The sequence below is a fragment of the Vanellus vanellus genome, assembly GCF_965231255.1.
Source record: "Vanellus vanellus genome assembly, chromosome: 2".
Lineage (NCBI taxonomy): Eukaryota > Metazoa > Chordata > Aves > Charadriiformes > Charadriidae > Vanellus > Vanellus vanellus.
Window position 1 is genome coordinate 23,394,386 of NC_138906.1, and position 26,990 is coordinate 23,421,375.

General features: G+C 41.2%; 1 protein-coding gene across 1 annotated transcript in view; it reads left to right on the plus strand.

Moving 5' to 3' along the window:
* Positions 1 to 3,296: 3,296 nt before the first annotated feature.
* ST8SIA6 (ST8 alpha-N-acetyl-neuraminide alpha-2,8-sialyltransferase 6) overlaps positions 3,297 to 26,990 on the plus strand; it is a gene marked incomplete at its 5' end in the record, with an annotated part of 38,453 nt that continues 14,759 nt past the window's right edge. Inside the window, 4 exons of the mRNA XM_082479846.1 lie at positions 3,297 to 3,391; positions 3,663 to 3,758; positions 13,291 to 13,389; positions 19,009 to 19,095. Coding sequence (XP_082335972.1) covers positions 3,297 to 3,391; positions 3,663 to 3,758; positions 13,291 to 13,389; positions 19,009 to 19,095 — 377 coding nt within the window. The remainder of the gene's footprint in view (positions 3,392 to 3,662; positions 3,759 to 13,290; positions 13,390 to 19,008; positions 19,096 to 26,990) is intronic.

A 26,990-nucleotide genomic window follows, 5' to 3' on the forward strand; every position in this document is an offset into this window, starting at 1 on the left:
TCAGTTCTTGCTGTTAAGCATTATGTAAACTACGTTGCCCAAAACTGTGGGTGGAAATGAATGAAAGAGTTGTGAAACGCAATAAACCAATGACTTTCTTCCAGTCTGAAACACATATGTTTTGGGTTTGTCTGTTTGTTGGAGTTTTTTTTGCTAAAAGCACTCACATTGATGACTATACTAAAAATACCAAAATAGTAGTCTCGCACCAACACCTCACTCTGGAAACTCTCATGCTTTGCCACAATGCGAGACTCCAGTTTCACTGAATATCTTTAGTACCATTCTCTTCTTCCTAATTGTACCAGTCATCTCCCCTCCTATTTGCAATAACTAATATCCCTATGACAGCCATTGCTTAGATGAGAAGGCAGCATTAGGAAAGCATTTAATGAACATTAATTGCTTCTTAATATGGTTTAGCTGCTGGAAATAAGGCAGCTAAGCTAGCTCCATGTGACCAGCAGCCCTACAGGCACCACTGCCAGACTCCTCTCCAGATGCAATCCTGTGGACCTGGGTTGTGGGGGCAGCAGCCACTCACAGATGACACCCAAGGCTACACTTTACTTTTCCAAATTAGCAACTAAGTAGGGTTGTAGGAACTCAGCAACAAAGTCATCATGGCACCACCTGGCTGATTAGTGATCTCTTCCTTCTGTGCAAGCCAGCAATTATCAGTTCCCACTGACTTTGGAAGCTAATGGGAATTGGAGGCAAGGGGATGTTGCCAAGATGCAGCAGCTTCCAGCTGTCAGGAGAGCAGGATGGGACACAGTCTGGGTGTACACTGTTCAGTCTTGCCTTTTCCTGTGTGGCATCTTTGGCACCTGTGCCTTTATCTTTTTGACAATCTGCATTATGTTACCTGACACTGTGGCTCCTGACACAGCAACATGATGCAAAAGAAACTACCTCCGAATCCAGCATTCCTAAATTTGAATCCTGATTTACCATTGATTCTCATTTCACCCTTCAGTTAAACCACTTAACCTCTCTACTAAACTGCTCTGCCAGGAAATTAAGGTTGGTAACACCTAGAGATATTGTCACAATCAATAAGTGTTTGTAAAGTTGTTGGTAAACAAGCACCAAGTGCCAAGTCTAATTTAAACAGATACAGTTTATAAAGTTCTTGCAAAGAAAATGGGAAGATTAATATGACACGAAGATTAACCTTCTGATCTGGGAAAAAAAAAAAAATCTCTACTGATATTATAGACGGGTGTTGGCAGCAGACCTCTAACTTGAAATACGATGTCCTCACTGACATCACTAAATTTCCCATGGATTAGCTGACAGTGATACTTCAGGACTCATGGGAAAACTGTACTGCAGAGGGAAATAAGGGGGGGGGGGGGGGGGGAGAGAGGGAGGGGGAGATAAAATCATGTTCTGGACTGTAATTCCTAGTCTTCTTTCATTCAGAGCTGAAATAGAATACCACTAGGCTTTCTAAAATGAAAGATTAGTTTTACATAGAGTACTTAACAGATATTATGAAATTATAGAATGATTTGGGTTATAAGAAACCTTAAAGATCATCTAGTGCCAACCCTCCTGCCATGGGCAGGGTTACCTTCCACTAGATCAGGTTAGTTGATAATATACACTAACATAAGCAGGAACCTTCAGGTTTTACAGACTTATCAGGGGGATTGAAATTTCTACTACCTGCTAACCAGCAAACATACACATACTTGGAAAAGCTTCACTGTTGGTCCCTACTGTTCGTATACAATATCAACTGGATGATAGGCCTGAAGTGGAAGTAAGTTTTTTTGAAATGGTGATGAAACACCATCGTGTTCAAGACATTTATGATTCATGACAACCTCAGAACAGCAAACTTCTTCAGGACTTCAGAAGTCTTAACACTATCTTTGTTTATCTATTACGACTAAGTACTTCAAAGCCAAGACAACAACTGAACTGTGTTCACGAGGACTGTGAGCCTGCAACTGCTTCTACCTCCCTCCCGCCAGCACCCACAGCACCACTTGCTGGGGACATTAACAAGTGCCCTAAAAAAAATAAAAATCAGATACTCCTTGGTACACCCCATCACATCTGGTGCTGTGCTGTTCCTCTGACGGACCACTGGCATGCTGCTTCTCATTGTCCTATCTAACCACTTACCAGTCACGATATCAAATCCCTTGTTACTTCATTTATAATGTTGCAGCAGACCTCTTATTTTGAGGCTTTCCAGCCATTATTTGACAACATAAGATGAACAGCTCCCAGGCTTAAGGGAACACCTGCAGACACAAAACACAGGAAGGATACAGAAGGATCTGCAAAAGCAAAGGGTCAGACAACTCACAACTGAAGAGCTGCTGTGAGGTGCAGCATCTCTACTACAGACTGTCTTAATAAAGGGGCCTAATTAATGGCACCTCATCACCTTACTAGGTTTTTCATCACGATGGCCAGCCCTGTGAAAACACCACTACATGCACAATTACGCAAAAAGATGCAAACTTACCACAGAAAGATTTCTTTACCAAAACCACTGCAAATACATTTTATTAAAAAAAAAAAAAAACAAAAACACAACAGAACAACGGAACACAAACCAACCAACACCTCACAAAACAAACGACACATTGAGTGTTATTTATAAATAAGATAAGGAGCTATTAAAGTAGCAGCGACCTCGCTGCACCAGCCTCGGGGCAAGGCAGGCTGCCCGGGCCTCCCTCGGCGGCTCCTTAGCGGGTAACAACCGCCTCATCCTCCCCCTCCCCCCCCCCCCTCCCGCCGCCAATTAAAGTTTCGACAATATTTTAACTCCCTCGCACCGCAGGGTACCTGCCCCACCGCCTTTGCCACCGCGAAACGCCCCAAGCGCCCGCTACCAAAGGCCGCTCGGCTCCTGCCCTCAGGCCGCGGCAGCCCCCCAGGCCGAGCCAGCCGCCCACCTGGCACCGCCGCCCCGGGAGCCAGCAGGGAAACCGACGCGGCAGCCCCCTGCCCCACGGCGGGCGACCACCCCCCACGGGAACCTGCCCCAGCAGCGCCGCGCAGCTCGCCTGAGGGGAAAGTTTGGCGGGAAGCCCGGCCTGCCCCCACCCGGCCCCTCAGCGCGGCAGCCCCGGCGGGCAGGCCCCCGAGCAGTGGCCGCGAGTGGGGGGGGGGCTGATGGCGGCGGCGTAGGGCTGCGGCCGCCGGAACGGGCGAGGGGCGGAGCGGAGAGACCCTGTGGCTGCTATGGCCGCCTCCCCTTCCCCGCAGCCTCCTTTAAATACTATGGGGCGGCCGTAGCTGCGGCGGGTGCTGCTGTCGAGCGCACCATGCGGGCTGTCATCGCCTTGGCGGCGGCGCTGGGTAGCCTGCTACTCGGCGGCTGCCTCCTGCGCCTGGGCGGCCAGCAGCCCCTCCGCGCCAGGTAGGGCGGCCCGGGGGCGGGGGGCCTCGCCCGTTGCGGTGGGGCTGCGGGGCGGGAGAGCCTGGAGCCGGCTGGGGAAGAAGGAGCGGGAGGTGTCGAGCACCCCCTCCCCCCTCCGCCGGCAGAGGGGCGCGGCGGAGCCCGGCGCGGGCTGGGCCGGGGTGTCGGCAGCGTCGTGAGGGATTCGCGGGGAGGAGAGTGGCGCCGCTCACGCCCGGTGGTGTTTAATCCCTGGTTTTGACAACTTTGTTTCCCCCCTCTCGCTTGCCAGGGGCTGGGAGGAGGACGCGGGAGTCGTTGCTGTCACGCCGAGAGTGGTGCGAGCCCTCAGGTCCCCCCTGCCGTCCCTCGCCCAGGGCGGGAACAGGTAGGGGCTGCCCGCCTTCAGGCAGCGGCAGCGCCGGTCCCTGCGGAGGGGTCGGCACAGGCAGAAATTTGCCTTCGCTCCAGTTCGTTCTCCCTTTTGTTTTGGCAGCTTTAGTCAGGGAGCGCGTTAGAGGCTTCATTATACTGAGAAAATGGAAATTCACTTCGGCTGTGATAAATTACTTGCTCGCAGGGCCTCTTAACGACGGCTGTCGCTCTGCTGTTGGTTTTGAGCCCAATAAAATGTTGGGTTATGGCAGTTTTGTACCATGCAAAAAGTGCTTGCTGAATGGCATGTTCCAGGTAGCTTTTATTCTTCTTTCCAGGAAGGTGGAGCTGGAGCTGGATAATATTGTTATCATTTTTGCAATGTGTACTTAGTCAAAAATACAGATTTCTTCTTTAAAATCCATAGGATAAAGACCAGACATACAAAGCCCTTTTCATGTTGTGTAGCATCTTACTTCGTGGGAGCCTTTTCCCTTGATCCCGTGTCTTGATCTTTTATATCAGTGTAGATCTTTGCTTTACAGCCTGTTATTTTATACTGTGCAGTTTAAAATGAAATTATTTTTATATTTTAATATAAATAATTTAATATTTGGTAAAATTAGCAGTGAAACATGTTGTGTCTTAAGTACAGGCTTCAATATTAACGACAGTTTTCCTGCTCTTGCATCTTCAGAGACTGTAGGAAAACTAATAGTGCAGAACAGGGTGGTGTAATACACGCATGAGATTTTACTATGTAAGAAGTAGTTTGTAAGTATTTTTGTTACTCTCTTTTACTTTATATGGCTTCATTAACATTGCCATTCCAATGATTATTATATGTTTATATATATTATGGTCAAAAACACCTGATAAAAATTAGAAAGAACTTGGGAATTAGGTCTTTAAAGGGAACTGTGATGTCCTGGTTATACTGAAGTCAATGGTGACAATGCAGTTAACCTTACTGATGCCGCCATCTCACCCAATCTAGCTGAATTGGAGGTTGAAACAACATCTGCTTTCCCTAAATGAATGCAAGTGACGTTAGTTGTAGTAACCATTGGAGTGTACATGAACAGCAGGTTTCTTACATGTTTCCAATGAGAGACCCTGGTGGTTCCTGCCTCAAAATTTAGAACTTTCACAAGCCATAAGTTTCTAACATCTTTCAAAATTCGAGTGAAACAAAAGGAACAGGAACATTTGCAGAATTCTGACTGCTGTTAATGTGCTTGTAGCCTGCTTCTCTTTCCTGTGCTCATTTTTTCCTGTTCTGCCTTGTTTTCCTTCTTTTCCTCTCCTTACAATTTACTGGTTTTTCAGTATGTACTCTGTTCTGCTTTGGTTTTGTAGCTGTCACTCCGTTCTCCTCTCCGCTCTGTTTTGTATTATGTCTGTGGTCCCCCCTGCCCCATCTTCTCATCCTCTTCCTTTTCCCTGCTAGTTTCTGAGCTGCAGTCTCCTTCCACTCAGCTCTGTGTGCTAAACCACGGAGTCAAATTGACTAGAAATGCTGGCAGAGAGCACTTCAGAGAACAGAGTCTAGCTGCTTCCCATCTGCTGTTAGTACACTCACAACTGGAGCAAAGAAAGTGGAAGCAACACATACCGAAGAGGGCTGAAAATTTGTGGTGTGTATGGCTCAGTTTTTAATCTCTGTAATAAGGCAAGTGAGCATGAGATTTTAAATACATGTTTTTCCTTAATCTACTTGGAGGATTTTGGCACCAATTTGGAGCTAGTTTTGATCAACCTGAAATTGTATTTCTTCGTGACTAAGTGACGGCAAAAGTGTGACAAGTAAATTATTCATCAAAAAAAGTTTCATTTCACTCTAGCTCCTATAACCATAGTGTCTTTGGAGGGATGGCTTGCTGGCTGAATCCAAGAGAGGATGTTCTTTCTCACCTGAGTGACTATGCTTAGTAAGCTGGCCTGACAGTAGTCTGTGGTGCATGTTTGGCTTATGAGGAAGGAGGGAGAGCTGCTGGACTGACCAGGAGCTGTTACTTAATCCAGAGAGCAGCTCTGGGCAGGGAGCCATGCTGTAGGGGTTTGATCCAGGCAGCAGCTGGACTGGGCCTGGCTGAGGGCCATGCTGGAGAGATTTGATCCAGAGAGCATCTGGACTCATTCAGAAGATTCAGACCAGTCCCTCCGTGATAGAGATAGATGGTCTGGTCCATAGGAATTCGTTTCCAGTTTGCAGTTGGGTTTTTGCTGCAGTATCCACGAGTATAGCGAAAGAACAGAAGAGTCCCTCGTTGAAATACGTTGTACAGGGATTAGTGAATTTTTGAATCGGGTGAGGCTACGTTAGTATGTTGATGCATAAAACTAGGAACAAACTATTGGTGCAGACTTCCCAAAGTATGGTTCTCCTAAAGCACCCTGACGGTTGGAATAACATTGCTGTGTTGCTGGCAGCAATGTCTTTCCCTGGGTAAGAGTAAGAGGGTGTGCATGGATGTTAGATTAGACTCTGATCTCTTCATCAGTTTGACACGTTTTTCTGAAAAGCTAAGATTTTCTCACAAAATTTGGTGGGAGGATCCAGGAAAGGAAAAAGAAAAAAAAAAAAACCCTGGGTACTATCCTTCTTGAACTCAAAGTAACCTAGACAATCTTCATAATCGCAAGCTAATCTTTCTTCTTATCATGATTTCCTTTGTTGTTGGAGGTATATGTGTAACCAGACATCTCCTGAAGAATCTCTAAGGCCCTATTATTCTGTTGCCTCGCAATATTGAAAGCTGATCTGTTCTCTTACTTTGAGTAATTCTTTTAACAGGATGAAACTGAAGGATGAAAGGATTAAAAGCAGGGGATTGGTTCAGGCTGTCATAGATATTTAGGCAGCTATTATGCACAGTGATATTTAATTAGATGGTGACCAGGCAGCTAAAGTTCTCTGAGGACTGTGTCTTAGTAAATAACCTTGAAGACACGGTTTGTTTCTTACAGGACATTTCTTACCACTTTTCCTTGTTAAGTGTTAGATAACTCAAACAATGTGACTGCTTCTACAGTGTGACTTCCAGTTTTTGTCTTGGGTTTATTTCATAGCCTACTGTGCCTGTTAGTAGGGTTTCTTTCTGAAAAAAGGGGCCATTGTTAGTAAGATTTCTCTAGTAGTCCCCGAATTTATTCATGGAACCAGTATCATTTACACTGCAATACTATGGTTCTCTGGCAAATTCTCATGTCTATGCCTCATACCATCCTCTCAAGTTTTTAAGCTGTAACTGCAAGTATAGCTTAAACTTGCTTAAGCCAACAGGACAACCGAAAGAAGTAGTCTTGCACTTGTCCCACCTTTAAACACTTGGTTCTCCCTCCCTCCCCAGCTGTGTTTGTGCCAGTGTATTTGTTTGTGTAGTCACAGCATTAATAGCAAAATAGAGGGCTCAGAACTGCTAGTGCTTATCAGGGGAAAGTGACAATAATAAGAGGAGCTAGGTAGTGTTTTCTTTGTTGGGAGGCCCAGAGTGTACTATGTTAAGCTTGGGCAGAAATTCTAGTTCCTTTTGTACTGCCCTGGAATATATAGCAGATAAATAGTGCCAGCCCCAGAAGGAAATTGAAAATAATTTCCTCAAGCACTATTTGTATATACTTTATATATAAAGTAATAACAAGGCAGCAGTATGCTGAAGAACTGACCACCAGTACTCTGTTACTCTGTGTCGCCAATTTTAAGGCATTCACTTACTAATTGCCTAACTTACTCTCTGTCTTTGCAGGTCCAAGGCAAGCACAGTGTAGAGACTATTGAGGTAATTGAACAGTGGGAGGAAGTGATTGAGGAGCTATGAGTAAACAAGTTAGTATTAATACAGCGTTCCATAGTGTTGGTTACTCCAATTCCTCTCTCAGCAGCAGATCTTTATGCAGGCCTAGGGAATAAACAACTATACTTAATTAACTATGCTACAGAGACCTGTACATTCTGTTTCCTGTCAAAATACTGCATTCTGGCAGGTAGAAGGGGAAGAAGAGACAGGCTATTACCACAATTATGAACAGTAGCTTAGTATATTGCACAAATAATTTGCTACAGTTTAGATTAGTCAGCACTGGTGGCCACTTCACTAATTTTACTGCTCTCTTAGTATTTTTTTCCTTCATTCCTAAGTGATGCATGCAGACATATTTTAGGAGTGCCTTTCTAACACGTCTCATGTATTAGTTCTGTCTAAATAAATAGGGCTTCAGTTGAAAGCTGCTGCCAGCACACATTTGTGTTCTGACAGTGGAGAAAGGTTTCCCAGCCTCTTTCTATTTACTTGGTCCAAGTGAAACTGCTCTGTCATCCTGTCTATCGTGTGCTGTTGTAACATCATTTTAGTGTAAGTACCTTATTCTTTTCACTTTACCCAATAAGACTCTGAATGTTGCTTGTCATGTTACCTGTCATGCGGTTTATGGATTTTATAAATAAAACGTATCTGACGTTATATGTAACTCTGGTGAATGCACTGGAAGATCCTCCAAATAATTTCAAGATACAGCTTGTCTTAAAGACCTGATTTAGCATTCCTTAGATAAGCAAAACCTCCATGGAAACTTGAACAAGGGTAGTAGGATCAGTCTCTTTTACAGTTACTGTGATTAATGTTACAAGAAAAATTCTTATTCCTATGGTTAGATAAAGATATTTTTATAATCCATTTCACCAAGCATTTAAATTGTGTATTGCCTTATTAATGAAGGTGTTGTGAACCTTAAAAATGTCCCTATATTCCTATCATCGGATACATTTGAAATAGTGTCAAAGATAGCACTTAAGAGCACTCTTCCTAGGGAAGTATGGATTACAGGTTTTTAATGGTATTCAACTAATAGACTATGAGATTCAAATATAAATTAGTCTCTTCAAGGGAGAGCTTAAGAGAGAAGGTATTCACAAACTGGATAGTGTTGTTCAAGTGCCACTTTGGTGGAAGGATATAAATGTGCAGTTTTGCATGCAGAAGTTACGCTTTTTAGCTGAAGATGCTCAGCTGGAACAGGGTTCAGAGGTCCTGTGCTGCTTCAGGCAGCCGAGAGCAGGAATACTTTTGCTGGGCACAGAGTGAATAAAGCCAATGAGTGGGATTTTTCCTTATGTTCAGTGTGGACTTAACTCTTGCTAAAATTAGGGGTGAAATTCTTGTTGCTTTCAGTGCTGCCAGACAGTCCAGTTGTGAGCTGTTTTGCAAACCTCACTCCACATTGTTTCAGTTGTTTCCAGCTGATTTTGTGGGAATACTGGAGGAATGGCCTTTCGGTCCTGGGCATATCTTTATGTTATGGTATAATTCACAACACTATATTTTCTTTTCCCATCTGCTTTTTTGTTTTTCCCACTACCATTCATCCTTTTTCGTCCATCTTATGTCTATCCATTTTCCTATTCTGATAACTTTTGGGGGTTGGGTTTCATTTTGTTTTTAAAGGGATTCCCTTTTCTTTTCCTCCCTGTACCACTGCTCCCCCAGAACTCCATGCTAACTGAGGTACCTGTCTGTCCAGTGATTCTCTGCACTAAGGCTCCCTGTAGTCTCAGGACTGAATGCTACAGGTGCAGCAAAAGGGGCTGTGGACTTTCCACATTGTTTCTCTATTTCTTATTCTAAAGGTGAGTGCAATCCTTGTCTTAAAGAATTTTACAGTTTAAAGAACTGCTGTCTTCCTGAGAGCAAGATATAGAATAACAACGTACTGATAAATATGGCACATGGTCTTAATCTACTGTGAATTTATTAAAGTACAGATGGTGTACTTTCTGAGTTCCTAGAATTACCATAGGAAGTATGTGGTCCTCAAGCTGTTCGTATAGGATTTAAAAAAAAAAAACCTCTGTTTTTCAGATTTTGGCCAGTGAGATTGGCTTTGAGAACATCTAAACCCTAAGGGAAATGCAGCAGAAATGTCTCTCTTTCATCCATTTTATGAGTTCAAGCCAACAGAATATAACATGGTCTCCAAGTTCTCATCTAGCTTGAGTTTGCAAAATTAGTTGAATGTAGCCCGATATCTGCGTTGTTAGAACAGCACCAAAACTTTTGCAATGAAATCAGATAACATGCCTAAGTGTAGAGCAAAGACTGTCATCCCCTAGGTCACGTAAATTCATTTAGTGATAAATGTTGCCTAACATAATTGTCTGAAGTGATCAGAAATCTAATCTGAGTCTGATGTCTGCACAACTCTGCAATGAATAATGCAGTAGAAGTCTGGACTTCCACTTGCACACCCTTTTTGTCTGAATGCAAAAATCTTTCAGTCTTGTGAAGCAGAGGCTGCTCTGACAGTGAAACAGAAATTGAGAAACTTCACTTTTACTGGAATGAGTCATTGTTTTGCATGTCTTTCAAATAAATTGTTTTATTTTTGTATCTTATTACACCATATAAAGAGTGTAGAGTAAATTTTTGTGTGGAGAAAGCCACAGAAGCACCATTTTGGTGATCTATCTTGTGCCTGCATTATGTGGATAAACAATTTTGGTTAAAACTCATGTTTGGTTTTCCCCATCGTTGTGCCATTTTCACCAATCCTTACATGTGTCATAGAAAGGGAAGGAAAGACTCCTTATTCCTTTGTTCTCCCCTTGATGGCTGTAAAAGTGATTGTCAGGATTTAATGACAAAACAGAACAGGGATTTATTTTGCTTATTCTTTTTTATCTGACTTCTTCCTTTTTGAATTTTTCAAGTCTTGAAAATGTGTGCATAAAAAGCAATTACATATTAAAAAAACAAGGCAACTTGCTTCAGTTGATCTTAGTGCTATGAATTTAAAAAGACTAGAAGTCTGTTGAGTAAAGCTTGTATTTGGTTGAGAGAATATTTATTCACTGCCCCACTGGTCTCAGGACATAAATTAATAGGAAGCTGTAAGGACCTTGTAATGATTCTCTGCACAGAGTTGAAACCTACTTGTGAAAGAATGTTGGCTCTTGGGCGATGCCCGCAAACACACCTCACAGCAAGCTGATCTGACCTGAACTTGGTCTTCCTGGCAGGCCTGGTGTGTTAAAGAAGGTCTCCTCTGGCCAGCTGTGCCTCAGAAGGGCTGGTGCCCCTTCTCAAAGCAGCATCCAGCATCTTGATTTTTAGTTCTAATGAAGGACTTATTTGCAGCTGTAACATACACTCGGCTTATGATATCAATAGTTCTTTTTTTTTAAGGTGCTGTTTATGCAGCTAAGCTTTGCCTGTAGCCATTTCTCATACTTTAAGCTGCAGCTGCAGGAGAATCATTTGAGCTTACTGAATTCAAGAAGCCAGAGAGAGGAAACATTTAGTGCTAACTACATTTGTTTGGGAACTGGTGTGGGGTTCTTCTGTGAAAGGACCCACCTGGTTCCTTGGTGTAGACAGAACCGTTCAGACTAAGCTGCAATAAACCTGTATGTGTAACTGGTGCAGGCAGAATATTTGCTGGCACTTACTATGTAAGATCTGCTGAGTTGTTTGCTCCAAACTGTGTGCTCTGAGTCTTCTGCCCTCACATTGGTATGTTGCTCCTTGAAAAAAAATTAATAAGGAGTTGTAAGCAAAAATCAGCCAAGGAGCTCTCAGTAGGTAGTGCCAACTGTTACTATCTATTAAAGTCACTGCAGAACTGAAAGGACAAAAGGTTTATGTCGTGTTGTCTTACCATTGCCCTCAAAAAGGGGTATGCAGACTGCATGCTTCCTTAGGGGCACTGACTCTGTACTGGGAAGAAGTTCCTGATGGTGGAAAAAAAGGGAGAGAGCTGTTCTCCTCTTCAGTCTACGTCCTGGGTGAATTGCTCCTATGGAGTGACTGATTCACTAGAAAATTTGTGCGCAGTGGAAAGAGAAGGAAATGTGCTGAGTTCCTTTTCCTCCCTTGTGGTAGCTGTGAACATGCCAGTCAGTTCAGTAGCAAAATAAACAAGCATTTATTCCGCTCACTTTTCTTCAGTCAGTCTTCTTGTCATTTGAATTGTTTTAAGATTTGAGTTGTTTAAGAAGAGAAGGCTCGGGGGGACCTTATCGATACCTGAAGGGAGGGTGCAAAGAGGATGGAGTTAGGTTCTTCTCAGTGGTGCCTATTGGCAGGACAAGAGGCAACCGAGGCAACTGAAACAGGGGAGGTGCCCTTTGAACATCAGGAAACACTTTTTCACTGTGAGGGTGACTGAGCACTGGCACAGGTTGTCCAGGGAGGTTGTGGAGTCTCCACTCTTGGAGATATTCAAAAGCCATCTGAACGCAGTCCTGGGCAGCTGGCTGTAGGTGGCCCTGCTTGAGCAGGAGGTTGGACAGAATGACCTCCAGAGGCGCCTTCCAACCTCAGCCACTCTGTGACTGTGTGACTTGAAATGGCGTCTTTCCTAAGTGAGAGCTTCAATATCAGATGTCAGAAATCTTGTTGATAAGTGGTCTCTGTGTTTTAATAGGTGAAGGCAATGAAATTTTGGTCCTTGTTAGTAAAAGGAATGATAGTTTAGAAGCAGAGCGCATTGTGTACAAAGCAGAAAGACCCTTTCTCTTTGTGTATGAGTGCCTCTGTACAGAGATGGCTCAGTTGTTCTTTGTTTCTACAGACAGCACAGGTACTAGCTCACACCCAGGAGTGAATGACACAGCATCTATATCTTCTGTATTTCTAGTTCTGGTTTGGACAAATAAGTTGCAGTGTCCAAGTGCTCCAGAAGTAGTGAATCAGTGGAAAGAACTGAAGAGGCATAGAGAGAGGGGAAGATGGTGAGGAGCAAGGAAAATAAAAATCCCAGAGGAAAAATACTCCATGACAAATGACAGTATGTAGCAGAAGGTTGATGACAGAGGAGGGTGTTTGTATGAGATTGAACCTAGATACAGGGTGAACTGATGTGAACGGTGTAAGACCTTAGTATCTCAGTCATTTACTAATTTACAGCTGAATCTTCTATGGGGACTGGCAGAGCAAGAGGACCACACAGGAGTTTGGTGAAAGTAAGACAACAGGAGTTAAAAATCACTGTCTGGCACTTGCCTCGGTTCCTTTTACAAATATTTATTTTCACTGTGTAAATAAAGAATAAACAAGGAAGGAAGTATTAAGCTTGAGTCAATAAGTTAAGATCCACGTAGAAAGATCCACTTCACCTGTGCTGTTTCCTGTACATATTATATTGGCTCTGAATATTGCATTTCATCAACAACTTTAGGAAATCACATCTGCTAGATATTTTACTGGTGAATATTTTAAATATCTTCAAAACCTAATGTTCAAGAGGCTTGTAATTTCATTTTTTTAATTACATTTTCTGATTACAGTGTAAAGCAGAAAATATGATTCAGACTATGAAATATGGTTACTTTAAAGAATCAAATATTTTATAGTCAATAGCAGCAAACTGCCCTTTTATACAAGAGCTTGACAATAGAAGTCAATAAGATTTCTTTGGTAATGTTTTCAGCTAAATCAACGGTTATTAATCTTACTGTCATAGCAAAGTAAATGTGACAGCATTGTCAGAATGGGTTCTCTCTTTTAAAGTTTGTTACTTTTCCTCCCTGTCCCCCCCTTTTTTAACAGAACAACCGTTAATAAAAATGGAATTTACCAGTTTGAACAGGCTTCAAAATGTAAGGCAATTCAGGACAACATTTTGTCATCATCTATCAAGAAAAAAAGGTAGGTGTTTGTTCTGCTTTCATTTTTGTTTGTTTTAAACAGAAGTGTAAAAGATTGTCCTCTTTTATATAATTCTCAATGATATGACTGTGGAGCTATCCGACAGGAAACTGAAATTGTTCAACCAATGTTTGCATGCATTTTTTCTTTCACATGAATTAGATTTATTCGAGGTTGGTTTTTTTTTTTTTATTTTCACAATATAAGTCAACAAGATTTCTCCTTGCCAGTTAGCAACATTTTATTCCAAGATATTCATAAAAGGTTGAGCAGAGTCTGTGAGATATAGTTTCATTCTTGAGTGTCTTTTTCCCGATTGGTGAACACTCCTGCTATGAGCAACCTCAGTTAATGGATTCTTTTCAGCATATTCACTAGAGTAAGTATGGAAATGTACTAGTATAAAAACTTGCTAATTAATTACACTTGTTATAATAACTAGTCCAGAAGAAAAAAATAATTCCATTTTAGATACATGGAAAAAACACCTCAAATTAATTTTGGGTTTCAACTTGCTGTTCTGCCTTTTCCTGACATGGAAAAAACCCCTTTGATAGCAGCCCTGCTCAAACTCCTTGCCACTTTCTAAAGTGAAAATGGGAGAAGCAGCTCATTGCTTTTGACATGTAATATTTTGCCTATATGGATGTGCCAGTAAATAAAATGTAAATAAGAAAGGCTTCCCATTAGGACCAAGTTCCATCTTAAAATTAATTATGTGCAATGGTGTCTTTAAAATGGGAAGCTTGTTTTCCCCCTTCCATTTGTAAAAAGAGAAAAGGAATGAGAAACAGAAGTTCTACTAAAAATAATTATGCGCCTTTCCTCATTCAAAGAACTGGAGAAGTCAAATTTTTCCTTAACACAGAAAAAACATTAAATTATGATTTTAAAACTTCTCCTGTCTTTTCTGCCCCCCTCCTCACTTTTTCATTGCATTTTAAGATCTTTCACCTGTTTTTAAGTCACCATATTCCCAGCACTCTTTTCAGCGAGACCTGAAAGAGAGGCTGGCAAACAGAAGTCAAAGAATACAGTTGGCTAAAAAATGAGTGATTAACAGCAAGAGAAGGACAACCAGTCACTGTATGGTCTCCAAAATCTAGTTATAGCAATATAAATGCTGTTATTTATCTTATATGTTAGGAAGTTGTAGAGGCTGCAGCAATGCAGATGTGCTCTTCATATCTAGAACATTTTGGAGCTGAGATTGTAGGAGAAACTTTACGAAGTGTCAGACCTTTATTCTGTGGGTAAAGAGAAAGGAGCTGTACCAATAGGAAGAAATTTTTCACTTTGAGGGTGGTGAGGCACTGGCATAGGTTGCCCAGAGAAGTTGTGGATGCCCCATCCCTTGGAGATGTTTAAAGCCAGGCTGGATGGGGCTTTGAGTAACCTGGTCTAGTGGGAGGTGTCCCTGCCTATGGCAGTGGGGTTGGAACTCAATGATCTTCAAGGTCCCTTCCAACCTAAACCATTCTATGATTCTATGATTTAACAAGGCAGAAGATGAATTGGGTGGGTAGGAAGAGAAACTGATGCTTGGAGCAAAGGAGCAGGGGATTGCTTGTGCCATGAATATTGCAATTCATTGCCCTTCACTGAGGGGAGCTGCAGGGATCTTTGTTGCTTTTTCAAGACATGGTATATAAATGCTTTATATTGCAGTTCTAGACTTTCAGGGACATTCTGGACACTCTTGCCTCTTAAGTTGGCAGAAGGGGAAAAAAATTGCTAGTTTAAAGCTTGTCAAATGATTTGATAGTAAAAAATGCTATGTAAGTGGGAAGTTATTATAACAGGTATGTGCTGGTGGTGGTAAAGAGCCTGAAATGCTGAGTTTTGCTGGCAGTTTTCCGTTTTTATTGTAGAGCAAGCCCTGTGCACACTTTCCAGAGGGCTTTAAAAACTGATAGTTGTTTTGGTAGTATTGAAGTGTCCAAAGGCAAAATGGATCCTCCTTTTCTTTTGCATTTTCTCCAGTTGTTTTTCTTTCTTGAACATAAGCTGCCAAGTAGGAATGTCTCCTTTTTTTACTCCTGCTGCTCAATTTTCCTTCTAATTCAAGTAGGGTGTTTTTTGTTTTGGTTTTTTTTTTTTGAAGTAGGTGTTTAGTTTTAGCAAGTAACCAGTAGGGCTGCACCTGTCTCTCTGTTCTGACATTTTACCTGTTGTCTCCCTACTATCTCAACGCTTCTGTCCTTGCTGTTGTCCTTTAGATATCTGCCAAAAATTAGAAGACGCTTATACTTTGTCAGTGCCTCAACTGTGCATAATAATTCCACCTTAGCCACTGCAGTTAACGTAGAAGGTCACTGCGTATCTAACAAGTACTATAGGCAAAAAAACCTCTTCCAGGTGTTATTTGTCAGCAAGGCTCATACAGTATAAGTGAGTTTCCTACAATACTAAGTTGTTATAATGGTCGTGGTGCAGGTGGCAGACAAAACCAGGACAAAATGTGTTTCATTCACTCTTCTCAGCACTGTAATTATTGTCTTGTCCACATATTTTTACAGTTCAATTTAGCTGGGCTTTTTTATCTTAATAATGAAACCCTTTTGGCAGCAGTGAATATGTGCTGTAAGCTCCTGGGTGCCAGTGGAAATATATGTATTGTCCCAGCTCTTTTAAACAGAACAGTTGAGAAGAGGACTGTCTGGGTTACAGCAGAGCCATGAAATGATACCCTGATGGCCTTCTGGACCGATTCCATTGCAGGAGTGAGTCCCCAAGGCTCCTTTAAAGCAGGAAATGCTAAAATAGGCTTTCTGAGAGGAAAACAAAGCTTTCTGGGCTATAAACCCAGCTGCAGCAAATCCCAGAGTGTCACTTAGAGTATTTTAAAAAATTTAATCTATGGGAATATTTTCTGTGTTCAAGTAGAGTTCATTTCATGGAAGCCTTATATTGGCGTGAGCAGATGTGGCAGCCGGTTTGCGGAGCTGTCTCTGTCGTGAGCTCCTGTGCCCCAGGACATGCTGCTGTGTTGTCTCTGTCGCTTGCAGCGCTGGCCAGCACCAGCAAGGATGAGTTCTGACAGTCTGTAGCATCTTTGTAAGTCACAAGAGGAGCAAAACTGAATGCATAGAGCGAGCAGAGGTGGTGTTCTGCCTTATAAAGAGCTATAAGTGGTGCTTTTCTGGGTGAGCTTAGGCACCTCCGAGCAAGAGTGATTCCATCCAGTAGACAACAGTGGAAAGGCAGCTGTGTTCTTGGATTGTAATTGGTGGTTTTACCCTAGGTGCAGCTTCTGTTACATGTATGAGAAGGTCCTTACAGTTTCTAACAGTGAATGCCTGCATGTCTCACGAGCCCTCAGAACTAGCATTATGGACGATGCTTTGATTTTTCTTCTTACTGTATATTTCCCTGTAACTTGCTAATAAGTTGTCAGTCCATGCGATTTCTTTCCGAGCTGATGGTAATTTTTCTTTTCATTTCTGACTCTGATCTTCATCTTATCAATGTCTTTAGGCTAGAATTTGCCTTTTCTATATTTTTTTTCTCCTAGATAATGATAGCCTAAGTAACTCTTCATGCTCTGTTATCCTATTAATTCTTGGAATTTTTCCATAAGTCCCAGCATCTAAGAGTTATTTATTGTTTAGCCTTAAGGAATAAAACTAGATGAGTGACTGAACATCAGCATAGGCTATTTTGGTCCTGTGCTTGTATCCCATCCTGCCCCCACATGCGCTCCCTGTTCTGGTGCTGACACTTGTCTGACCCCACAGTGAGCCAATTTAGGTAGCAGCTTCAGCAAGAAAGTAGTTCCATTTTCTCTGGCTGCAGTTCCAAGGCTGCTAATACAACATACCAGCAGGCAGCTGCCAAAATAGGAAGGTCTTGTTCCTAGTTTCTCCCCTCCCATCACTTCTTGTTTATACTGGCTGTGGTGTTCAATGGAATCTTTCCTGAAGAAAATGTATATGCATATTCTTTTCTTTCTGGTTTATTTTTTTTTTTGCCATGGTAGTGAGTTAAAGTGGCCTATGAAGGCATTTGACAAGTGCAAAAGCTGGCAAAGCCAAAACGGAGGTGGAGTCAAGTAAGTACCAGCAGTGGCTCAAGGGAGAGAATGGATTTGGAGTTGGACGGAAAAGAGGAGGAATGTACTGCACCAGGTCAGATCAGCTACAGCAGCAATGAACCTAGTTTTGCTCTTTTCCTGCTTTTGCTCATTCATTCCTGCTCTCTTGAGTTGTGCAAGAGCTCAGTAAAATCAGTTTAGTGACAATCATCTAGCTCCTTTAAGAGTTTGCTAAGTTTGGAGAGTGAAAATTGTACCTGTTGTCACAGGTGCAAACTTGAGCCAAAGACCAATTCTAACGCAGAATTCCTCTAATAAGTTTCATTTCTTTTTCCATGTGGAAATGGGACAGGATTTTACTCAGGTGTAGATAAACAAGTTAACTTTAGCAGTTGCAGTACTTTTATGAGGCAGACAAAAAAAGGGATCCGTTTTTTCAAATGCTTACCATAAGGCTGTGGTACTAAAAGCATGCTGAACACAGAGAGAGCAGGAAGCTTTCAGGTTGTTCACGTCTGCTTTTGCAATCACCACAGCCTTTTTTATATTCCTTTTTCAATTCTCATGCTCCATTTAAAAACAAGTGAGTTTTTTGCCATCCCAACTCTTGTAAAACTGTTAAAAGTACACACTTCTAAATTCCAGCTTAAATAAACTCATGATCATTTGGTTTTGGGCAATTTTTGCTAAAATAATATGAGGTATCGTCTTTTCTAGAGACATAAGTCCCATAGAATTTGTAATCGTGGCATCCGTATCATCTCTTCTTCCCATTCCCCCAGTCCTTCTTGTAAGTCAGAGTTATTGTTTTAAAGAATATTTATTCGGATCCAAGAACAAATGGGAGAAGTATTAACATTGAACCTATAGGGGAAGAAGTGTCTCCATTCTTTTGACTTACATGTACTGAAGTATTGTACATACGGACAAATTTAAATCTGTTGAAAGGGTTTAAAAGGAGCAGAAAGCTCTTTGATTACATGTACTACCAATGTAACCAAAGTGCTGGTTGATGTAAAACGACAGATTGTTTTATTTAACAGATAATCTGAAGGAAAACTTACATCTGTAAATATTGATCTATGGTCTTAGATGATTGAATTGAGCTTTGGGGACTCTATAAGGTAAATGAAAGAAAAGGCATAAGAAGTGTGATGTTTCATCTTGGCTTGCAAGAGCCACATTTCAAAACATTTTTGAAGTTTAAAGCACCAAATACAAGAAAGCGATTTTTTTTTTTTTTATTATTTATGACCTTTGCACTTGAGATGATTTCTAGTAACTTCAAGATATTTAAGGTCAAATATTTAAGTTTGAAACCAGTGTACTTTTGAAAGTTTCTGAAAAGAAAAGTTCATTAGGACATCACTATTAAGAAGCAATGTTTAATAGGTCATGCTAATTAAATGAGGATAGTACTGTTACAAATTACAAAAATAAAATAGGTCACGGAGTTCTGAAAGCAATCTATTATATATGCATCATTCACATTATTATTAATACATGCATCATTTGAATGTTTTAGAGACTGTTTCTAAATATACATACGTATATATTCTAGTGTTTGATGTTGTTGCCTTTTTTAGATGTTCAGAAGATTATTATCTTCACATAGTCACAAAACTGCAGAACTGCACCTGGACAAGGAGACCAGAAGAATCTACAAAATTCAGGTAATTTTCATTGTCTCATTTAGAAAAATTGTTTACCCTAGATTCATCTAACAAGCCATAAATTTAAATCTCCCCTTTTGAAAAGGTAATTTTGTATTGCTTTTAGACTACATTCATAGCTATACATTTCTATTAATCTTTTGATGCTGGGGCTCGTTGGTTATTTGAATTGAACTGTGCAAACTGAATACAATAAAAGAACTACACAAATGAAGTAATTTTACCTGTCTCCACTGTAAAGAATAGTTAACTAACTTAAGTAGAATAGATTAAAATATTCCTGACATACAACCTACAGTATTAAAAAAAAATCAATAATGTGATTTTGTCCGTCTGAACTGGCACTCTCGTAAAAGGCTGTGCAATGAAGCAGTGTATTTTTTACCTGAAGACTATTGCTTCTATTAAAGAAGTGCCCAAGGCACTCATTAGATTTGACGCTGCATGTCATGGCCCTTGAGCATGTAAGCACGTGATTACATCTGTCCTTGTTCGGGATGGCACATAAGTACATGCTCAGTAGGGACAGTGATCCCTGAAAAGCTTCCACTCTCATTTGGAAAAGCATCATGCTGGGTTTAGAGAACGGCTTCACTGTGCCAACCCTATTTTCTCCAGGGGGAGAGGCTCTCTTGAATTACATTATTACATGGATCAGAATTAAAGATTCTGTCATGATCATTAAAAATAAATAAACTGACCTACCTTCCAACTCTTTTGAGTTAACTACCATTGAAAACTTAACATCCACATGCTCAGCATGATAACCTTGGAAGAAGTAGTTTGGGGCGGGGTGGTGCTTTCTGTGCAACATTAATTGCTGTGGTTGCTGTGTATCATAACTGACTAATGGTGTTTCCCAAAGCTGAGGTAGGAGAATATACAGAGATAAGGTTTAAGGAACTTTCAATTAACTTGGGCAGGTTTTAGCTGTGCACAGAGATACCAGACCATGATAAGGAGCTGTTCTCTTTCAGAACAGGCAGGTGTCTTGTACAGTTGACAAGAGGTGAAATTACTCTCATCTGCACTTCACCCTGCTACATATAGTGGTTTTGTTTTCTAATCTTTTTTAACTCATCTTCCTTCTGAATGGACCACTACCTGGAAATTTGCCACTTCTGCTATGCCAGGTGTGCGAGTCAGTGGCAGAGTAACCACTCCTTGTTCCAGCTTGACTTCTTAATTTATTGCTTCTGCATTCTCCCTTCCACTGGGCCCACTTCTGCGTCTTCAAACATGACACCCTCTATCTAAACTGTCATACAACGGTGGGACAGTTAGACTTTAAGTACAAGTTGCTTACTGTTCCTCTTGCTGTCTTTGCCTTCCAGCAAGGAGTGTGGGTTATAAGTAGTCAAGGTGGGTTATGCAATGGATGATCAGACTGGAAATGGTTGGACCTGATGATCTTAAAGGTCCCTTCCAACCTCAGTGATTCTATGATTCTCTGAAATAATCAAAAGTGAAAACTGTGGGGTGCCTTAGGCCACTTAGAAAATGTGGACTGTACAGACATTGAGGTGAACTTGGTAGCTTTAACTTAGCTTAAATACCAAGCGGAAAAAAGTCTTTTGAAACCCATGGTTCAGCACTGGCTGGACAAACCCTTATTACTTAATTTACATTCAAGGGCTGTGCTGTTATGGATTCATTGCTTTTTAACATCCAAACTAGTGAGAGTATTAGCTAGTTCATATGTATACAACCCATGCTGCAATTCTAATGACAGTACTGCACATTCTTCTGTCCCTATGAAATTTGTTCTGCTTTGATATCATCGAAAAATCCCATTGATATGACCAAGGACTGGTACTTTTGTTTAGGGTGTTGTGGATGATTATTTTACAAAAGGTGTGTGCTTTTGCGTAAGTCTTTTCTTTCTTTTTCCATTCAGTCAAACTGCTCTTCCCTCTGTGGTTTTCTGGAAACAGGATATTAAAATTTTGCAGTTTTCCTTGCTCCCAGACCATACTGGAGACTTTCAAGGCTCTTAGCAGTTGGTCAATAGAGGCTTTAAAAAAAAAAAAGATTAAAAAAAAGAAAAAAACAAATTCAGTATAAAATTTACTGACTAAATCTCTATACATTCCATGCTTACAGCACTCCCAAACTGATTTATCAGACCTAAGCGCAAAAGCCTGGAACTAGCTTTGCAAGGACACTCTAGCTGAGAAATGATGCATTGACAGAGCTCTATGGGGAACAAAGCTGCTAGAAATGCGGTGAAATAAATGAATTAATAATCCCTTGGCAGTGCATCTCTTCCTTTTTCTAACTTTGCCTAGTGTCAGTAATGCATAATAACTGTGTAATACAAATATTACTCAGTTCTAAAAATCTCATTAAGTAGGTAGATAAACTCACCCATTTTGCAGAAGAGGAAATTAATCTCATAGGGGCTGTGCAGAAGGAATCGGGTAATACAGCTAGCCACCTGTGGGAGGAGAGCTTGAAGCTGCCTGGGTCGTGTTATTCACCTGCCAGTGCCACCAGAAGTCTGCCTGCTGACGAGACTGCAGAGAAGCTGCTTGACTTCTTTCCCTGTTTGCCCATCTGTTAAATGGAGTGAACACTTAAACGCTTCTCGGGCGTGGTGTCAGTTGTATGACATCTCTGTATTATCCTGAAGTTCTGAAGAACGGGCATGCATATTTATAAGGGATTTGATGTCTTATGCTTTGGGGCATAAGCTAACCTCTAATTAAAAAGGTTCAAAAAGCAGCTTCCCGCGGGTAGTGAATTTCTCAAAGAAGCTTTCTTGTGTTTTCCTTTGCAGCTTTTGCTGTTGGCTACCATCATGCTGGTAGTGGAGTGAATGAATATGTGGTCTGAGCCAGTAACTCTTATGTTCCTAGAAGACAGCAGTATGTGCCAATGAGTACACATCAGTTCTCTTTGTAAGCCGCACTCCCAGCAGATCCAGGACAAATAAAAGAATTTGAATTAGAAGTGCAGTGCAGGAAAGAAATACTTGCCTTTGTATTTGGCAAAAGGGTTACAGCTGACAGCCATGTGTGGCACAAACCACAGTGTTTTTGCCAACCCATTGTACAAAAAGCAGAGTGCAGGATTCCAGGTTGACCGTCTACTACCTAGCTCAGTTTTGCCATGCCGCTGTGCAAACTGTGTCCATTTGTTGTCAAAGAGCTGCACACTCACATGCACTTGGCTAGATTGCTGTCTGGCAGTGGTCAGTGATTCTTGACAGCAACGTGATGTTTACCCATGCGTTTCTCAAAATCAAGAAGAATCATGAGGCAAGTACAAGCCATGATTTTCTCTTCAATACCTTCCATATCCACAGTCACTCTTCTCTGGTTGATTTTTGTCCAGCCTCTGTTGCGGAACCAGTTTCCTGGCCCTTCTTCACATCAGCACTGCCAGATTTAGGCTGCCCTCAGAGGAGCAAGTGCAAGCACTTGATTCATTGCTCTTGCAATCTAGTTAAGATTTATTGTGCCCCACATTCGTGTCAGCCATTGCTAAAGAGGTTTTATCTAACGTCACAATAGATGCTAGCAAAGGTGATGCACCTACACCAGAAGTGGTGTAAATGACATCCTACTAACAGTGATTCAGGGAGAGTCTTCTCCAACAGTTACAGCTACTGACATATAGAGAACTACTTAAAGCATTCTTTATTCAGACCTTTCCTTTACAAAATTCAGCTGTGCTTATCTTTTTTTATTTCTCTTGTTCTTTATGGCTCTACAGGCATCTAGCATCTCCACATTATCTCTTTGTTTCTAAGTCCACCTGAATTCTTCCTCCCTTTTCAGATTTACAGCAGTTGTAACTTGTTTTAGATGAAACAAGTCCTCAGATTTCTTGGTTATAAGAGAGGATTGGTACAAACTTGGAAAGGGAGGGGAAATAATCTTGCAGCTGCCTGGAAGCATCATTCTTAAAGCTCAAAAATAAAGCTGTGCTGGGTAGCTTCCTCTGCAAAGGCTCTTCTAGCTACAGTCAGTAGAGTCTCAGGTTCCCTAGGTAACGTGAATATTAATTATTATATTAGTATTCTTCAAAGGTTTTCCACTTAAAAGAAATGTTTCATTAGTGCAACAAATTACAGAGCCCAATTGGGTGCAAGCTGTAATTGTTTTTCACACCTCCACATCTCTTTGCTTTATAGACTTTTAAGCTTGATTTATTCTCATCTGGGCTATACATGCATGGTGGCAAATAATCTGCAGGTTTTCCAAATAGTTGCAACTCCTGTTTTTGGTGGAAGCTATCAAATAGCTAAAGCAGCACTCAAAATGATAAGGGGGAAGGAGGACGGGGAGGATATGGAGAAAGGCTGAGCAGATGCTGTCTTTCAGAGAAGCCTCTGGGCGTTGCATTTCTGGGCTATCTCGCTGAGCTTGGAGCCTGGCAAAGCGATGCAACAGTTCTTCGGGAGTGGTAGTATACTAGAATAGCCCTGTGTGAGCTGTGGGTACTGGGCCCCCTACCTATGGAAATACTGTTCCTGACAAACCTTATTTGCATCTGATAATGAAGGGAGAAGGAAATCCCTAGGTGTAAAATACAGTTTGAAACCCCCTGATGTTACACCGCAAATTAGCTGGCATGCTGCTCCACTCCACCAAAATATTTTTAACTTTTTTAAAAAGAAAGCAATACTACTTTAAAAAAACAGAACCCTGGATCTGGAATAGAATAGTTAAAAGATTAACCCATTTTCCTAGTCCTGTAATTTCCTCTTCTGCTTTTTATTCCACTCAACCTCTGTTACCCTTTTCCCACTTTAATCTCTTCTGAAAAGTGTGTTAAACGTTCCTGCAGATCATAAAATCCCTCTCCTTCTTGAAGACATTAATTTGTAGTGTGCTACACTCTAATATAAATAACAGTATTGCTTAACACATCTGTGTATCGCGATGATCCACAGTTGAAACACAAATAAAATACCCTGCAAGGTCAATTTATGCTTACATAAGCTCACACCACCACATAATCAATAGCTTTCCTAGCACTAAACAGATCAATAATTCCACTGTACCCTCTGAAATTTTCCATTCTAGTATACAAAAAGATATGCAGAACTCTGAGATTACAGTGTTATTTAAAAGTACATTTGCTGCATAGGTTTAATAGTTAACATGTAAAACCAAGAGTATATATTCAGAGACATATTTCTATTTCAGAAGAGAAAAAGGCTGGGTGGAGAGGTAGTAATTGGTGACTGGTTGGAGAACTGGTTGAATCTTTCAGTGGCTCTACAGACTATATACTTACCTAAAGGTTGGAGGATTCCTATAAGGGGAACCTAATTTTTGATCAGACTGAGTTAATTATGTCTTCATGGCAGACTCTTTAAATAGTCTTTGGTTTGAAAATTTTATTACACTTTTTACATATTCAGCCTTAATTTCAGATTCAACCCTGTTGGCTTTCATTGTCCTAGACATTTATGATGTTATTTCATTTATAGACAGTTCAGGAGCTGTCATTGTAACATTCCCCTTCAACGTGTTCTGTTTCAGATATCAGATTTAACCACTCTTTTCTAAAAGATTGGAATATGTTATAATATACCTCATTGCACTTTGATGCTGTTGACTTGGATTGACAAGAGCCTGCAGAAACTCATATCGTCTAGAGCCCCTAGTGCAGTACAGTAAGATAATTGCTTGCTCATTATAAAATATTGCAGCAGTGGACATAGATAAAAGGGAGTTTGTAGCTGCACCCTTGACATTTTGCTGTTATATAGTTGAATTTTTTGTGGGTTCTTCTCTGTACTGTCATGGCAGTCTCTTCAATATGAAACCTCAAAGACTTTGTTGTCTTCAATGGTACAGTACAATAGCTCACATGAACGAATGATTGCAAATACCCAAGCTAGGTGAACAAGCTATTAGGCAAGCATAGACTTTTTCTAGTTATTAGTAGTCCACAGACTTTTGTCGCTTGGAATACTTTGCCCTTTATTTGAATGGTACTACAAACTGTGCTGTGAAATACACTTGGCATCAGGCTTACAGGAGCTACAGCTTTAAATATTTGCTAGTCTTACTTTGTGTTTGGTTATCTCTTTTATGTGGTGTTTATGTGTGTTGTGTAACTGAAGATCCACAAAGAGATATGTCTGTGTAAGTATTGCTGGTGTGGATTGATATGATATTCCTTTTGCAAGCAAACATTTGCTTGTACAGATGTTTGTAAAAGGTGACTTAGAATCAAATGGACTTAGATCGTTACTGAAAGGAGTTTGGCCAGATATCTATTAAAAATCTGCAGTTGTTGAAATTCTGCGCCTTGCCTAGGCAACCTGTTTCAGTGTGCTTCCTAATACTAAACTTAAGCTTTCTTTAGGGCAAGTTAAGATGATTTTCCTTGCCCTCCCCACCGTGGCCTTTAGAGAACAGTTGAGCATCTACTGTTTAGAACAATGTTTTGTATGTTTTGATACTTCTGCAGTGTCCATCCCCATCCACTTTTCCACTCCTCCCAACTCAGTTTAGTCCAATGTATGAGAGTGAAGTATTTCACACTGTCCTCAGCAATGAAGAATGCTCTCTGGCCCCAGGTCTACAGGCACTGGTGTCACACTGAAGTGTAGTCTACACAAAATAAATACAATTAAATTCACACAGTTTTGTCAGATACTGCAGGCTCATGTCCCCCTGGAGCTACTGCAACCCCTTGGGGTTCACAGTTAACTGTGTTGGCCCTGTGGTCCAGCTCTAGGCTGGAGCAGACAATTCCAGTGGCATACTCTCTTTCCTGTGTCGCAAAGTACGAGGCTATGTAAAGTTTTGGTACAGAAGCAAGTCCCTTTTCATACTAGATATTAGGTATCAGATATTCAGCCATATCCAGGAAAGCGGGGTTCCATCACATATAACGGTTACTTGGGAAGACAAACGCCATAACTCTGAATGTCCCCCCTCATCCTTCTTCTCCCCCCAGCTTTATTTACTGAGCGTAACATCATATGGTGTGGAATATCCTTTTGGTCAGTTGGGGTCAGCTGTCCCAGCTGCGTCTCTTCCCAACTTTTTGTTCGCTCCCAGCCTTCTCATTGGTGGGGTGGTGTGAGGAGCAGAAAGGTCTTTGACTGCTTAGCAACAACCAAACCCATCAGTGTTTTACCAATACTGTTTTCATCCCAAATCGAAAGCCTAGTGCTGTACCAGCTGGTAGTAACAAAGTCAACTCTGTCCCAGCTGAAACCACAACACTTGGGTACTTTCATTCCAGCTTCATTCACTCTGGACTTCTAATGCTGTGACTTGATCATGAAAACACATTGTTCTAGGGCAAACCCCAAGTCTAGCAGCTCTGTTAACAACTGGAACTTAAACCTGCTTACCATAAGCTACATCCATGGTCTTACACATATCTGAGGTAGATGCTCAGCAACAGAGCTGCCCCCGTATATCAGCATTTTCTCCTGGTCACAACAGACAACGTGGATTACATTCTACCCTTCCGAAGAAAATGCGGAGTTTGGCTTTAAAGTAGTACTGTTTGGTGCTGTTAAGATTCTGACCCTTGTCTCTTATCCCGCCAACTGGTTAGGAACTTCTTTGGTAGGTTTTAACAATTTCTCTCTCCTCAGGTGGCATGATACACGAGTTAAAGTGTTGTCTTGGCTTTGCAACACCTTAGATATAGCTCTTGTTAAAAGAGTTGGCTTGCATGATACATGTCATAATCTTAAAAAGTACATGCTCTTTAGGGTGTCATTACCTCATGACAGAGACCACATATGACATTAATACTATGATTACGATTGCAGTAATAAATTGCTTGAAATGCCCGGTCTCTACCCCTTCCTCATTGTTTGCTGTCAGTTGTAGAGATACCATGTGTCACAGCTTGTACAAAATCCTATATGAACAGATCACTGAAGATGTTGTCAGTGGGTATTGCTGTGT